Source organism: Charadrius vociferus, unplaced genomic scaffold (genome assembly GCF_000708025.1).
Source record: "Charadrius vociferus isolate BGI_N301 unplaced genomic scaffold, ASM70802v2 scaffold257, whole genome shotgun sequence".
NCBI classification, from domain to species: Eukaryota; Metazoa; Chordata; class Aves; order Charadriiformes; family Charadriidae; genus Charadrius; species Charadrius vociferus.
In genome coordinates, this window is record NW_009649473.1 from 2,558,505 (window position 1) to 2,573,679 (window position 15,175).

Genomic DNA, 15,175 nt, shown 5'->3' on the forward strand with positions numbered 1-15,175 from the left:
TTAGAGGTCCCTGTGCTCACAGTCATGCCTTGTTTGGAAGCTAAACTAAAATATCTCCTATGTTTGGATCCCCATTAACCTCCTGTCTTCCATCCTTCTGATCTGAACAAGTTTCCCTTGTTTGAGACCTACCAGAGGCTTTCCTCTGTCCCCTGCTTGCTTGTCTCTCCACTTCAGTAGTTTGGTGCCTCCTTCAGGCTGAAAAGTATCACAAATAAGTGATACCGAAAGCATTAACCTTACTGGTCTCTAAAGTCCTTTTTTTTTTTTTTTTTTTTTTATTCCTCTCCCTTGATCCTGTATCATTATTCAGTGTGCTCTTTTCTCAAGGGGAGTGATCTTTATCCCCAAATCCCTCCCTGCTCTGCACCGTATTCCTGTGACCAACCTCATGCTCTCTTTCAGGACAGAAACAGTGGTAGAGAAGCTGTTAACCAACTGGATGTCCATCTGCCTGTACGCATTCGTGAGGGTGAGCTCTTTGTCCCTTTGTGGTGTAGAGGGGCCAAAAGAGGGGAGACGGCCACAGCTTTGCTTTGTGCCTCGCTTGTAGCTGAAACAGTGCCAGAGACATCCTGTATTTGAGGGTGAGGAATGAGAGAGCTGGGCTGTTCACTGGGGACAGGGACACTTAAATCAGCATTAACACCACTCCTTGTGTCCCGGATGTCTCGCCAGATCATGGAGGGCTCAGCGTACCTCCTTTATCTTGAGATACTCTGGCCATAGGCTGGTCTGTTCGTGGGGAGGACAGATTCTGATCTAATTGCTTTCCTGGGGAGGAGGTGGCCAGGACAGACTCTCAGAGTAGTGATGCGGAGGCAGAGCAACGCCTGGGTCTTGTGCGTCCACCTGGTAGTCAGCCTGTGTACTTTCCCCGTGCACTGAGCAGGAGCTGTTGGTAGAGGCTCTGTCTTTGCCCGCTGTGGCTTAGCTGCTGTACCCTCAGTCCTGCTCCTCCTCTCCTTGGGTGTCCATGTTTCCAAGCTGTTGGGCTCTGCTGGGAGGAGCAAGGTGAATTTCTCTCCGGTGAAACTCCTTTCTTTCTGTGCCAGGATTCTGTCGGGGAGCCCCTTTACATGCTGTTTCGAGGAATCAAACACCAGGTGGACAAAGGGCCAGTCGACTGGGTGACAGGGAAAGCCAAATATACCCTGAATGACAACCGCCTTTTGAGAGAGGACCTGGAGTACCGGACCCTGGTAAGCACCAAATCATGTGTTTCCTCTGGGCTCTCTGGTGCAACAGGGCTGAATGTCTCTGTTCCCATTATTGGGGCATGAGGGCAGCATCCTGCCACAGTCTCCCGAGAGCCAGGTTTATCCCGGCAGCACAACTCCATAGATGAGCAAGAGCTCTGCTAAATCAGGCACTTTTGCCCTAGGCTGATAGGAGCCATCACCACAGTAACCCAGTGCATGTGCTATGCTATGTCTGGAAACAGGATGAAATTGGAAACAGGGGATGAAATTGCTGATGGCACACCAAAACCCCTCCCCAACGCTGTTGAACTGGCTTCCAGCTCTTCACACCAGACTGAGAACAGTGTTTAACATCTGTGATGTTTTCTTTTCCAAAACTCTTCCAGTGAAAGGACTAGCTGTTAACTTACCTTAATGCCAACCATCAAAGGTGTAAATGCGTCAGATGTAATCTTATCAGCTGAGTAGCTGTGACCTTTTCTTCCCCAGACATTAAATGCTTTGACGCAAGCAGGAGTTGCTGCAGGAGGGGCAGAGGACTCCCAAGGGATTTCTGCGAAAGTGCTAGACTGTGACACCATAACACAGGTGAAGGAGAAAATCCTAGATCAGATCTACAAAGGGACACCATACTGTCACCGACCAGACCCAGACACCCTGGACCTCGGTGAGCAGAACCCCTTGGTGCCAAAACTCAGTAGGCAAGTGGAAGAGTGGTCATTTGCTACCTGTGCGCACCACCCTGGCATGCATGACGTTTGTCGTTCTCTGTTGAGTGTGCACAGTCACTGACCAAGGATCTTGCACTCTGGCTGGACCCAACAGGGCATGACGCAGGAAAGACGCTAACAGCAAGAGGCAGGGGTGGGAAAGAAGCAGCTGGGTCCAGCCCCTTCCATTTCATGGTGTCCTTTGCCAGACTTGGACCATGTCAATGGCTTGGGCAAGGGGACACAAAAAAAAAACCATGGAGAATGTGTAGGAGGGGAGGACAATATGAGCGCGTCACAGAGATGCTATTGTCATAGACTGGCTCTTCCTGCCAGTGAAGTCAGTGGCAGCATCTCAGTAATGTATGTCAGGGAGGATTTTGCACACAGTGGGTAATAAATGGTAGGACTTACATTGTGAGGGAAAACACTCGGTTTCCCATCTTTGGCTGTTGCTGAATAGTGGTGACATTTATCAATAAGCAGGTACTGGGGGAATAGCAGCTAATAAGGACTGCCGGTGCATATTTGTGGTTTGACTCACCTGCTTGAAGAGTCACAAGTTGACAGAATTGGTGGGAACTTGGTGAGTGGAACCTGGGAGGCCACGGGGCTGCCTGTCCCTGCGCTCAGAGAGACTGTCCTGTGACTGCAGGACTCGGCATTGTTACAGGCACTTGCTCAGGTTATGTTGTCCTTGAAGTAACATGGGCGAAGGTTGACGAGGCTCAGTGGGTGTGTAACAAGGTCAGCCAGGTTGAAGCACAGCAGACTTCAGAGATGGCTCCAACTAACAGTTTATCTTTTAATTTTCTGTGTTTTAATGGCTGTAGAGTGGAGATCGGGGCTGGCAGGTCATCTGATACTGTCCGATGAGGATGTGACATCTGTCGTTCAAGGAACTTGGAAACGCCTGAACACTCTTCAGCATTACAAGGTCAGAACTCAGCCTATCATTGCCTTGTCTCTCTCCTCATCTTCTACACAGTTATGCTCTATTTGTGCCTCTGGCTCCTGATGGATCACTGTCAAAAGGTCAGAGCTTTCTTGCAGCAGCATATTCAAATTCAGTCAGTGCTGTGGCCTGCACTCTGACTTCAAGAAGCATAGCCCCCTCCTTAATCTGCACCTGAGATGTAGGCAGGTGTAGAGCTTGGAAGGAGACGGACAAGTTCATGCCTGGTGGCTGTTGAAGGCAATGCTGCTGGATCTGATAAAGTTTCAGTCCAAATCACGGAGTAGGTGATGGTGTAGCTTCTAGGAATGGAAAGAGGGGTTGTTTTTTTAACTACCTTGCACCAATGTGTCGTATCTCGCACCAGTATGTCATACCTTGCTGCAACCTGTTCTAGATGTGAATGACCTCAGTCCCTGAGTATTATCATCTTCATCATACTGTGCATGTCAGTTTTTTAATTGCTACAAACAAGATTATCCCACCATCAGGAAAGACAGTGATGGTGTCCCAAAATTCTTGTTTCTGTCCCTATTTCTAGTTATGGTATAGTCTGTTCTGGTCTACAAGCGCTCACCTGTTGTGCTGATGAGAAACATGTCATTTGTTTTGAATGTTGACTTTTGCTTGTGTGCAGGTGCCTGATGGAGCAACAGTAGCACTGGTCCCACGCCTGACCAAGCACATCCATAGGGAGAATCAGGATTACATCCCAGGAGAGAGTGAGTTTGACGTCCTGTTCTCGTAAAATGATTTTATAGAAGTTGCCACTTAGTGGGACAAATCTCCTGCCATAGCACCAATTTTATGCTGCTGTAGAAGGCTGGTACACAATTTTTACCCTCGTAAAACTGTCAGGAAATCGAAAGTTTGGGCAGGTGAGATGAGAGAAAAGGAAAGGAGTATGAGAGCAAAGGAAAGCCAGGCTGGGCATGAAAACGCAGGATAAGCAGAATTATCTAGTTCTGACTCTCTAGGGCTGAGCACAGTCTGCAACTTGTAGGAGTCTTAGTACCTCCAGGTGCTGAGCGTGGCCGAAGGCTGATCATGGGATGCCAGGGAGTTACCTTACTGCCTGGAAGAGCAAACAGCTCCATGGATACTCCTGTGACACAAGGGACAATAGCCACAGGCTGCAGCTTAACAGTTTCAAATTGGACGTGGAAAAAAAAACTTCAGAAAAAGGGTGGTGCAGCCCTGGAACAGACCACTGGGGCAGTGGGGGATCTCTGTCTGGGGAAGTTTCCAAGACCTTGAAGGTTTTGGGTGGACAAAGACAACTTGCTGTAATGCTGGCAACAGTTGTACTCTGTGCAGATGGCGGGATGGAGGCCTCCAGAGGTTCCTTCCCCCTTGTGTTTCTATTATACTGTGAAATCTTGTGTTTCCTTGGGGATCACCTGGCCAAGGTGTACTGTCAGAGAACTGACATTCATCTGCAAACAATTGCTTGTTTTAGAAACACCAATGCTGGAGGATGCAGATGAAGGTGGGATCAAACTTTGGCACCTGGTAAAGCCAACAGAAGAGCCAGAGCTTCCCAAGCATCGGCGTGGGAGCTTAAGAGATCGGGAGCGAGCCAAGGCAATCCCGGAGATCTATTTGACACGTCTGCTCTCAATGAAGGTGAGAAGAAGCACAGATTGTGTTGTGCTTGGGATCTTGCCTGCCTTCATATCCCCTGGCAGATTGCAGGGATGTGTGTGAAGATGAAGAGCCCCTTTGCCTGGGTTGATGCACGTGCTGGTTTTTTCCCCTCTGATCCCAGCACTGCAGTGCCAAACTTCTACTAATGGGTTAAGTTTTGCAGAGCCCCTAGGAGAGTGAGAAATGGTTTTATCCCTGCGCCCACCCCATGTTTGTCTTTGTGTGCCCCATAATAAAAAGTGGGTACCCCGTGCTTCACAGCAGAGCTTCTTTGGCAGCAGTGTCCACTGGGCTGCCATGTCTGCTCACCTTCCACCCCACCCAGGGCCAAGAAGATAGGAATGACCTGCTACCTGCTGCAGCAAGATGATGCTAATAGTACACACCAGCCATGTACAGATTCAGCTGCAGTCATAAATCGGGCATAGTGCCTGCTCGCATTCTTCTTTTTGCTTTATTCCAGTGTCATTGTTAAAAAAAATGACCCAGGAACTTGTCTTTCTGCTCTGTTCTCAACAAAGGATCAGCTTTTGTCATCCAGGTTCCCCAGCAGTGTGCTGCCTGCAGTAGTACCATTCCTCAAGGGACAGCCCAGGCACTTAGCCAGGCAGTGCCTGTGTTCTTCCTACATTTACTGAACTTCCTCTTGCTGCTGAGCAAACCTCTTCTCCTTGTTCCTGTCCGGCTGGATACAGCTGGTGGCAACGAGCAGTCCCCCTCCACTAGGCAGTCTCTACGGTTCAGTGCCGTTCCATCATGTTGCAAGCTCTCTCCTCTGCAGCAATCCCCTTTACCTGCAGCGGCTCTGAGTACATCTGAGTCCCCTCTGCATTTTGCTTTGTTCATGAGCTTCTCCCTGGCCTCTGCTCCAGAAACCCCTGGGGCCTCCTTTCTCCTTTGCTGCCGCCCCTTGCAGCGGAGGGGAGGTAGCTTTGGATGGGTATGGGGAGGTTGCTGAGCAGAAGAGGGTAACTGCCCATCTGCGTGAGGCCTGGGCTCTCCGCTCTCCTGTCTGTGCTGACTCTGCCCTGCTCGGTTCTCCACAGGGCACTCTGCAGAAGTTTGTGGATGACTTGTTCCAGGTGATCCTCAGTACCAACCGCCCTGTCCCTCTGGCAGTCAAATACTTCTTTGACCTGTTGGATGAGCAGGCAATACACTACGGGATCGCAGACCCTGAGACCATCCATATTTGGAAGACAAACAGGTATGGTGTTCCTGTGGGCTCTGGAGGAGGCACAGCTAAGCTGTCTAGAGCTGATGGCCACCTTTGCCTATTGAGGAGGAGCAAAATGGAAGTGCAAAGCAGCGGAGCATGGTGTGGAAAGCTGGTTTTGCTGCGAGGGCGAAGCTGGGAGATGCAGTAATGTACAGAGTATCTTTCAGCACCACAGCTGCTACCTTTGCTGATACCCTGTTGCGCTTCTGTCTTCTCTGCAGCCTGCCCCTGCGGTTCTGGATCAACATTATCAAGAATCCCCAGTTTGTTTTTGATGTGCAGACGTCAGATAACGTAGATGCTGTGCTCCTGGTCATTGCGCAGACCTTCATGGACTCCTGTACAATAGCTGACCATAAGTTAGGGCGGGTAAGTACAGAGGGAGAAGGGAGCACGGTTGGCACAGATAGTTGAGCAGTGCTGCCCCAGGAAGGCAGTAATGTTTATGTAGCACCTCTGGGACAGCAGACCAGGCCCATCCTTGCTCCCATGTGCCACTGGAGCACTGGAGAGTGATGGGGACTCCTGGGAAGAGAGGAGGGAGGAGCTGATTTTGTTTAGCACACAGAAGTTGTTGAGGGGTACTCTCTATTTACAGCTTACAGCTACTCGGGGGACAGAGCTAAAGTCTAGCTGGCTGTGGCAGACAGCGTAAGTCACAGGATGCATCTTGGGAGATTCAGGTTGGCCATTAGAAAAACTTTTTACCGCCACTACTCACCCTGTGCCAAGAGTGGAACAGTCCTGCACAGGTCACCAGAGATGGAATGGGTGGATCTCTGGAGGATTTCAGCAATCAGCTATGCAAAGCCATAGCAAATGTGATCTCATTCTGGTGATCACCTGACTCAAAATGGAAGGGCAGACTAGGGATCCCTGAGGTCCCTTCACCAACATATCTCATGGTTCCTCAGACTGCATTACTAAAAGGGAGCCTGGTATTTGAAGTGCCTTTCCATACAGAGAATAAGTGTTCCCAATCCTGAATGAGTGACAGAAAATGGCAGTGATGGTGTTACCGGCTAAGGTTAGTTCACAACATGATGAAGGAGCTTTTTGGTTTTGATTGATTAATTCTGGTTCTGGATGTTCAAGGACTCTCCGATCAATAAGCTGCTCTATGCCCGGGACATTCCTCGCTACAAGCAGATGGTGGAAAGGTAAGCAATGAATGTAAGGAGTCGTAGTTTAAGCAGTAAGAAGGATGCTAGGAGGAACAATACACTTAATTGTCTGTGTACCACTGTATAGGTATTATGCGGACATTCGTCAGACCATCTCTGCCAGTGACCAGGAGATGAACTCTGCCCTGGCTGAGCTATCACGGGTAAATAAAATAATATCACAAGTCACCCTGGCCCCTCACCTGTGCATGTAAGAGAAAGTTAGTAATGCAAAGATGAGATATTCCAGCTGTGTGCAGTTCTGCTCAGACATACTGACTGTTCCCAGTGGCTGATCTGCTTTTGCCCACCGCAAGGAGGGCGAGGGTCTGCCCAGCTAGCACTGAAGAGAAAAGACTAGTCAAGGATCAGGGCAAGGAGTACGTGTGATTTTTCCTCTGCTAAGAACTACTGGTGAATTCCCTTTCCTGTTGCTTTGTGTAATAGGCACATTTTCTAATGAGCTGTGAGGACGCAGAATTTAGAAGAACAATTGTGAGGTGTCTCGTGGTTTTGTCTAACTTCCTCTCTTATCAGAATTACTCAGGTGACCTCAATTCCCTGGTGGCTCTACATGAATTGTACAAATACATCAATAAGTACTACGACCAGGTGAGTGTGTGTTTCTAGCAGGTACGAACATGCCCTTCTCCTTTTACCATCCAACCAAAAAACCTACAAAAATTAATAATTAAGAGCAGACAGACTATTACAACGCTGTGTATTGGTTCACTGGCATGCGTAACTTCCATGTCATATGTTTGCTTTATCCTTATCAAAGAGGGAGGAGGAAATCACAAAAAAGGACTTATGTCTAACTTGGAGGCTGTTGGGATTTCATGTACTCTTCTCTTTTTTTGACTCTGGTATCCAAATATTCTACTTAAACATGAAAAGCAGTTAGCTCAGATTCATTTACTAAAGATATCATTTCTAGGTGAGAAGTTAGCATTCTTTTTGCACTATGAAGTTTATAAGTTATTAGGATGAATCTAGAATACTTATTTTATGGTTAATTTGACATGAATTACTACATACCCTCTCTAGTCTTGAGCACGCTGGATTCCAGCTTGGGGCTCTCCACCGTGCGTGGAACTGGGCTGGTTGACAGTGCAGTGTGCTGCAGGAAGGCTGCCAGTGAGCTCTGTCTCGTTGCAGATCATTACTGCCTTGGAAGAAGACCCAACAGCACAGAAGATGCAGCTCGGATATAGACTACAACAGATTGCAGCAGCTGTGGAGAATAAAGTCACAGATTTGTGACAGGCGCAGACAGACTGCTCTCCCTTGGCTGAACGGGGACAGTGCTCGTCCTGGCTATACACAGGGTGTCCTGCTGCCATTGGAACCAGATTCTCCAAGGAACCCGCAGGTGACATGAACAGGGATGGCCAAGGCAGTACAAAGTACAAGCGTCCTTGCATCTCGGAGACTATTTTTTTACAGTTTTTTCTTCTTAAAAGCAAAACACAAAAAAGCCCCAAACTTTGGGTTTCCTCTGGCAGACCGTCAGGGGGACCACACAGCTCCTTCCTACAGATGTTCCGTGAATGTGCCAAGTTTCCAAACGTTGTTGAAGAGCCAGGTGACAACGCCGAGCGCTGTGTCTGTAGAGTCCTCGGTCTTGCACGGATGCCCTTGCCAGTGCTGGGAGACTTCCCTGCCGCAGCCGCTCACTTCTGCGGGGACACAGGAAGCCTTCCCCAGGCTGACAGCTGTACTAACCTCTGTCCCCAGCTAGCGAGCACTCCTGCGGTGTCCCACCTGAGAAACTTCCTTGCAGCAATGTCCCCACTGGTTCCGGATGCTGCATGTAGAAAGGAGAGCAATGGCGAAGGTCTCTTGCTCCCCAGTGTTCTGGTCTCTGACAGCTCGTGCGCGATACCTGCTTGGACGTAACATGCTCACCAGCAAGCGCGCTTGCCCAGGGGCCTACTGTAAATGGACAGCACTCCCTCACCCTTTCCCTCAGGACAAATTCAGCACGTGAGAGTCGCTGCCTGGCTCGCCTCGGTCTCCACTGACCCAGCTCGGGATCCGTCTCCCTGGTTCCTTGTGGTCAGAGGTTGCCCTGCTCTTTGGAAAAGCACAAATGCCTTGTGCCACTTCCCCTTCTTCTGGTGTCTAGCTGTTCTGCTGCTCTGAACTGGATTTGTAAATACCCTCGGAAAGTTAATGTATTTAAATGCTGAAGGAGAATGTTTGATTTTGTGGCTTTGAGACAAAGCTTTTCTTGGAGAAGTATCTCTGTGCACTTCTACTGACAAACGTCTGTCAGCACTGGAGCAAAGTTTTCTCCACTGCTTTGTCTGCAGGGATAACTCGTAGATGTCTCCGTTGTTGTAACAGCAGCTTGCTTTTCCCCACAGCTCAGCTCAATGCTTAGCTGTGCGCTCCTCTGTTAGGCTTGCCTTACGCCTGACTCTGTTTCACTTCCCAAACTCTCCCGTTGTGGCACATAGAAGGGTTATTTGGTGAGCTGTGAACTCGAGGAAGCCATCAAGCACAACTGCGTTGTTCCCAAGGAGCGTCAGGTGTCCTGCAAATGGGGATGATTTGTGCGAGGAAGGAGAGGCCGGAGCAGGCACAAGCACGGTTCGTTGCCAGCTGTCACTGGGCAGCTCCTTGCTGCTCCCTCCTCAGTTCCTGCGCCTTGCGCACACAGTACTCTGCCCTCCTGGGAGCAAATTTGTATTTATAAGGGTGCCCTACTTGTTCTCGCCCCCCGCTGATGTCCTGCGTGCCTGGGTCTGACTCCTCTGTCACTTCCCTCAGGTGGTGACTGTGTGGGCCAGGCGGGGCCAGAGCTAAACCAGGGCAAGACCACGTCCCTACCTCTCTTCACCTTGCGTATAGCGGCAATTCCAGGCCTGTCAGATCAGCCCTGTGGCTTTGTCCGAGTGCTGCGCGGTTGCAAAACTGTTCTCTGAGCAATATAACAACAAGCGAACGCTGGCTTCTCTTCCTACAAAGCCAGCTCTCTCCTGTGACCCTCTCAGCAGTATTCCCTGGTACTCTGCGTGCCCAGAGTACATCCAGCATCCCTGCATCACCTCCTGCTCCGTCCTGCTGTACCGAGCAGCAGGCGAGCCGGCTGGCTGCTGCCAGGCAGAAAGAGGGGGGCAGAGTTTGCTTCTTCCCCCAGGCGGGCACCAGTTTGGGTCCTGCTCCTGCCCAACCACCCATTTCCATGAAACTTACAGGAACTTAGCATGCCTGAAACCTCTGTCTCGACCAAATCTGATAAAATCAGCCCTAAAAAAGCTGGGTGGAGGAGAGGACTGGCAGATGGGAAAAAGCAGATACAATGCACATTAGTAAAGCCCTTTCCCTTAGGAACTGCAAGAGGCGATTCCTCGGTTTGAGGCAGGTGCAGGTATAGTAGCAGAGAAGCGTTGTCCCCTTGTCTGTTGACGGATGGACTTTCTGCCCCAGGCAGCAAGGCGTAGTTTGTGGCCTCTCCAACTTGCTGAGTGTCTGCCGGGAGCCACAGGCTCTCTGCTGGATTTATGGCTCTGCAGAGGGTTAATGTCTGCCCCTATTTTTACAGAATTATCTCTGCGCTTTCCCAGAAAAGAGTGGCCTGGGGCTTAATTCTGAACCCACCTCACATTGGCAAAGGGAGGAAGATTTGGTGGCTCTCCTGGAATGGTAGTGACAGGAGTCCAGGTGTCTGCTGAGGGCGCAGCCTCTGCCCACGTGGCTGACTGAGGCCGTGGGGCAGCGGGCTCCGCGTCCTCTTTGCTTCTCGGTGGTGCTCCTGGATGTTGGAAATGATCTGCTCTCTCTGAGCGTATCTGTGAAAGTCTGCTTTTGTTAGAGCAATAATCAAGACTGAAAAATAGAGCTAAACATAGGTGATTGACTTATTTAACGTCTTGAGCTCATCCTCGCATAGCTGGACAGGAGGCACTGCCCAGCGCAGGTGCGGTGCGGGTGGAAAGCTGGTAGAGCCCATCTCTTCCCATCCATCTGTCCGGGGTGCTCTGGATACCGGCTTCCTCCTCCCCTGTGGACACGCACTGAAGGTCCCTCGCTGGGATCAGCCTGGGTGTTTAGGCATGGCCCCTCTTCTCTCCGTCCGTGCCCCTCTCCTGTGGCAAAATCCGTTACTACGACAGGGTTCTGTTGCATTTAAATTTGCACAAAACAGGTTTTGTTATGAAATTCCCTATTGCAGGGAAGACTTATTTATTTATTTCTCGCGATCTTTCCAAGTTTCTTCCAGTCTCTGCCTGATTCCATGACCAGCTTGTCAGACACTCTAGAGACGGACGTTCCCTCTGAAGGGCGGAGAATCCTCTCTGGATGTTCCTGTTTTCCTGCAGGTAGCAAGTTCTGTGGGCACCAGCGGATTGCGCCCTCCCACAGCGACCGTTCCCCTTCTGCGAGACCCAAGTGCAGCGAGGGGATGTTGCTGCTTTAATCATAGTCTCAGAAAGGTGATGTTCCTCAATGGCAGGCATTAAGGTTTATTTAGTACTGCGGTCAGAGAAAGAAACTTGCTTCCACCATGGTCTGGATGAAACGCTGAGAACTGATCAGTATTAAGATAAATATCTGTTAGTGTATTTGAATGTCTCTCCTGTTGGCACGACTGAGTAGCTGGCACCCACGCGATGTAGATGTGAGTGCTTGCTTTCATCTGTCTGGTGGCAAATTTAGGTGTATCTGAATGCTTTTTTTTTTGCTTTTTTTTTTTTTGTAGAAATGATGGCTAATTTTTTAAAATGAAAATAGAGTGTTCTTGGATCCTGCTGCCCTGGTGGAATGCCATTTCTTTTTCAGGATGTGCCCCAGTTGCAGGGAGATGCTGCTTTTTTGGTGCCTTTCTTGTCAGGATGATTCTTTTGGTTTCCAGAACACCCAGTGCGTTTGCTCTAATAATCTTTCTCCCGATCCTCTGTCCTGGTGACTCTGCTCTCTCCCAGCCTTGTGACTTGGTGTCTCTCTGTTACGGTATGGCCTGACCTGCATTTACGCCCTGCCACACCTTGAGTTCTGCTCAGAGCACCCGAGGTACTGTCTTTTGCAAATTTGAATTAATAATTAATATAAAAAGCTTGAAAAAAAAAAAAAGAATCTGAATTTTGTTACATAGTGTAATAACTATTTGTAGATACTGTTCTGAGATGTAGGAATCTATTGGTGATATAAGAGGTTTTGTCTGTAAATAATCAGTTTAGAGTCCAAATGATTTTAATAAAGAGAATTCTTACACAATAATTCAATAAATTTTAATATACAACCTGCGTGTCCTGCTTGTGTTGCACAATGATGCAATTCCCCAGAATCTATTTGCCTCCTTATTTTTTCCTCTGAAGTGGAAACTGTGTGCTCCTGAGCACCAGGACCCGGGAGCCGTGCTGGGAGCGTGGGGCTTTTCCCTCCTGCCCCCTCCATAGCCTGCGAGGTAGCGGCTGCGTTTCTTCGAGATGACCTTGTGCCACCTTCCACTGATGGCTCCTGCATCCCTGCGCTTCTGCAGGTTCCAGAGCTCAAATACCGTCCCTGCCACAGGAGGGGGAACCTCCCTGCGCAGATGACTGTCACATCTCCTACGGCAAGAGCCGGGCTGTAGCTGCGAGGGATGGGGGTGGGGGGCAAAGCTCTTCTGTGGCACGTTACAGCTCTGGTTGTGGTCTTCCACGGTGGGTAAGTGGGGAGGAGGTTACTTGAGATACAGTTTATGTTGATGGCTGTTGTCCGCTAGTGGTCCTAAATTAGCAAAACAACTTAATTCTTAAACTAATTGCACAGTTCTTCCTAGACAGAAAGCTGGCTCCTGGCCCACCTCCCCTTCCCTTCCCTTCCTTCACGAGCAGAGTTTTGGCTGCAGCCTGCTTCTCCCCGCTCTTATCTATGTAATGTCACTGCTTTAGTCCCTCCTTTTCTGTACGTGTGTGTTCTAGCCGGCCTTTTAGGGGTTACAGATGGCTCGTCCCCTGGGTGGTGCCCCTGTGCTGGCTCAGCACCCAGCCTGGTGCAGCCTCTGCCCCCTCCCTTGTTATTTTTAGTGGGGGGGAAGGCAGGTGAGAGGAGAGGGGCACAGGCAAGGGGGGAGAAGCAGCTCCGGGAGGCCCCGACCTGGGTTTGGCAGCCTGGATCTGCAGCAGAGCTACTGCTGAGCAGCCTTAACCCCTCGCTTCAAGGCTGGGGCTCCGTCTCTGCAGCCTCCGCAAGGAAACCTGAGCTGTACACCACCAGGGCCCCAGCGAGGGGGAGGCCGGGGTTCGTCTGCCCAGCTCTGGTGCAAGGCTGCAGTGGCGGTGGGGGAAGAAAAATGGGATTTTTTTTATTGCGTGTGGCCGTTCGCTCCTTGGTGCCATGTGGGTGCGAGGATGCTCAGGTCCCACCGCGGTGGGGCAGGGCTGCGGGGAGGATGCTGCTGTCCTGCTCCCCATGAAAAGGGAATGGGGGAAGTGTGGTCGCCAGCCCCATGGTGGGTCTGCGTTCGGCTGTGTGTGGGCAGTGCTGGGGGAGGCTGAGGTGGCTCAGGTCTGACGGTGTGGAACATGGGTGGATTTGGGGGGCCTCTCCCCTTTGCCAGGCACAGGCTGGGGATGGCTGTGCCAGGCAGGTGATGGTGCCCCAGCAGCACGGCTGGGCCAAAAGTCCCACCAACACGGTGTTGGGAGCAGTGGGAAGTGCCAGGCAACCCCATGGTTTCTGGGTCTGGGGACGGCAGAGCAGAGGGGAAGGATTTCTCTGTTTCCATCTCAGTAGAGCTGTGAATTTCCCTCTATAAATAGTTGCTGTGGAGACTGTGGAGTCGCAGCGGGCTGAGAGACCTGCTGCCAGGGAAGCCGAGGGGAGGCAGGGAGAGGCCAGCCGTAAAGCGAATCCACCGCAGCTGTCCTAGGTCTCCTGCTATCCCAAAGCCAAGGTTGTTCCCAGAAGGGGTGCTGTGATCCGATACCCTGACCCACTCCTCACCACGTCCATCCAGCGATGCAGAAGAGTTTGGTCTGCTCAAGGACACCCCTCCCGGGCAGCACAGACTAAAAGGAGAGCAGGACCAGCTGGTATCTCACTTTGGGGAGCTCCAGAATGAGCCAGATGACAAAGGGAGCGGCGTGCCCTGCCTGCGAGCTGCTGCACGGTAAGTCTGCACAGGGCCTCTGGGGCTCGGAGCCCCGCGCGCCGACGGGGCTGCTTTTCCACTGCATGTTGCAACTTGCAGGGATGCTGCGCTCAGCCAGGGCTTGCCAGGTCCGTGTTGGTGCAGCAGATGAAGGTGTGTGTTGCTCTGGCGAGCTCTGTGACTCCAACAGTCCAGGCACTATAAGGCACAAGCGGTGGTGGGCAGCTCCATAAACCGTTCCATGCGGGTCAGGTGGAGTTGTCCAGGCCAGAGATGAAGCACCGCTCCCTGCCTGTGGCTCTCACAGACCAGTATGTTTTGGGGCTGAAGTTCTCTGACCTGGTCCAGGCCTGCAGCAAGCCAGTAGTTCTGCACAACGTAGCTTTGAATAACAGTTGTTTTTAACGTAAAGGTGTCAAGCAATGAAGGACTTTATAGCATTGATTGTCCTTTATCACAAAGCTTAGGGAAGTACGTTTCGCTCTCCTATACCAAGTTGCATAGCAACGCTCCTCGTCCTCTGCCAGTGCATCCATCTAACCAGGGGGGATGGAGGTAAAGTCCTGCACACCTAAGGACGGACCTGCCTCGCCTCTGCAGCAAGAAGGACGCCAGGGCCCGTTGAGCTGCCCAAAAGCTCCATCAGCACTAGTGCTAGGATGCATTTTACACTCTTGAGTCTGTCTTTGGGTCCTGCTTTCCCACCAAAGTCTCCTATTACCGTAACAATCCACCTGCAAAAGATGCTGTTGAACTCCCGTCACCGCACACTCTTGGGTTTTCCTTTGGCAGGTGAATGGTGAGCAACATTATAAAATCTTTAAGGCTGTTGCCCAGCTCTCAGATCAGCCCCTGCTGTACTAATGGTGTGAGTGACAAGGGCTTGGGTAGAGTCTGGTGGTGCAGGAGCTTGCGAGGTGACTGATATGCTCAGGCAGTGCACAAATAAGGAAAATCTTGATTTCACCTCTGTTTCATAGCTAAGACACTAGTAAGTATTTGCTGGAAAAAAGTGGCCAGAGATACGCAGCATCCTGGAGGTTTATGCCTGAAAGAGACTGATTCTGAACAGTGTAAATACCACAGTTTAGAGGTGTCAAAGTATAAGGAGGGGGAGGGATTTTGAGCTCCTTTCAGACTGTAGTATGGGCTTGGGTGAACGTAGCAAGGTCAGCTCTGGCAATTTGGGTTGTCC

The 15,175-nt window shown here is 50.6% G+C and overlaps 1 protein-coding gene across 2 annotated transcripts in view; it reads left to right on the plus strand.

The window, feature by feature from the left end:
* The window catches only part of PLXNB1 (plexin B1), a 38,442-nt gene extending 30,078 nt beyond the window's left edge, over nucleotides 1–8,364 (plus strand). For both annotated transcript variants that reach the window (XM_009889875.1, XM_009889874.1), the window contains 12 exons: nucleotides 406–472; nucleotides 1,056–1,202; nucleotides 1,692–1,869; nucleotides 2,746–2,849; nucleotides 3,505–3,589; nucleotides 4,327–4,493; nucleotides 5,561–5,721; nucleotides 5,955–6,102; nucleotides 6,829–6,893; nucleotides 6,985–7,060; nucleotides 7,434–7,508; nucleotides 8,055–8,364. In XM_009889875.1, the coding sequence (XP_009888177.1) occupies nucleotides 406–472; nucleotides 1,056–1,202; nucleotides 1,692–1,869; nucleotides 2,746–2,849; nucleotides 3,505–3,589; nucleotides 4,327–4,493; nucleotides 5,561–5,721; nucleotides 5,955–6,102; nucleotides 6,829–6,893; nucleotides 6,985–7,060; nucleotides 7,434–7,508; nucleotides 8,055–8,159 (1,378 nt within the window). In that variant the 3' untranslated portion in view covers nucleotides 8,160–8,364. The remainder of the gene's footprint in view (nucleotides 1–405; nucleotides 473–1,055; nucleotides 1,203–1,691; nucleotides 1,870–2,745; nucleotides 2,850–3,504; nucleotides 3,590–4,326; nucleotides 4,494–5,560; nucleotides 5,722–5,954; nucleotides 6,103–6,828; nucleotides 6,894–6,984; nucleotides 7,061–7,433; nucleotides 7,509–8,054) is intronic.
* The last annotated feature ends 6,811 nt before the right edge of the window (nucleotides 8,365–15,175 follow it).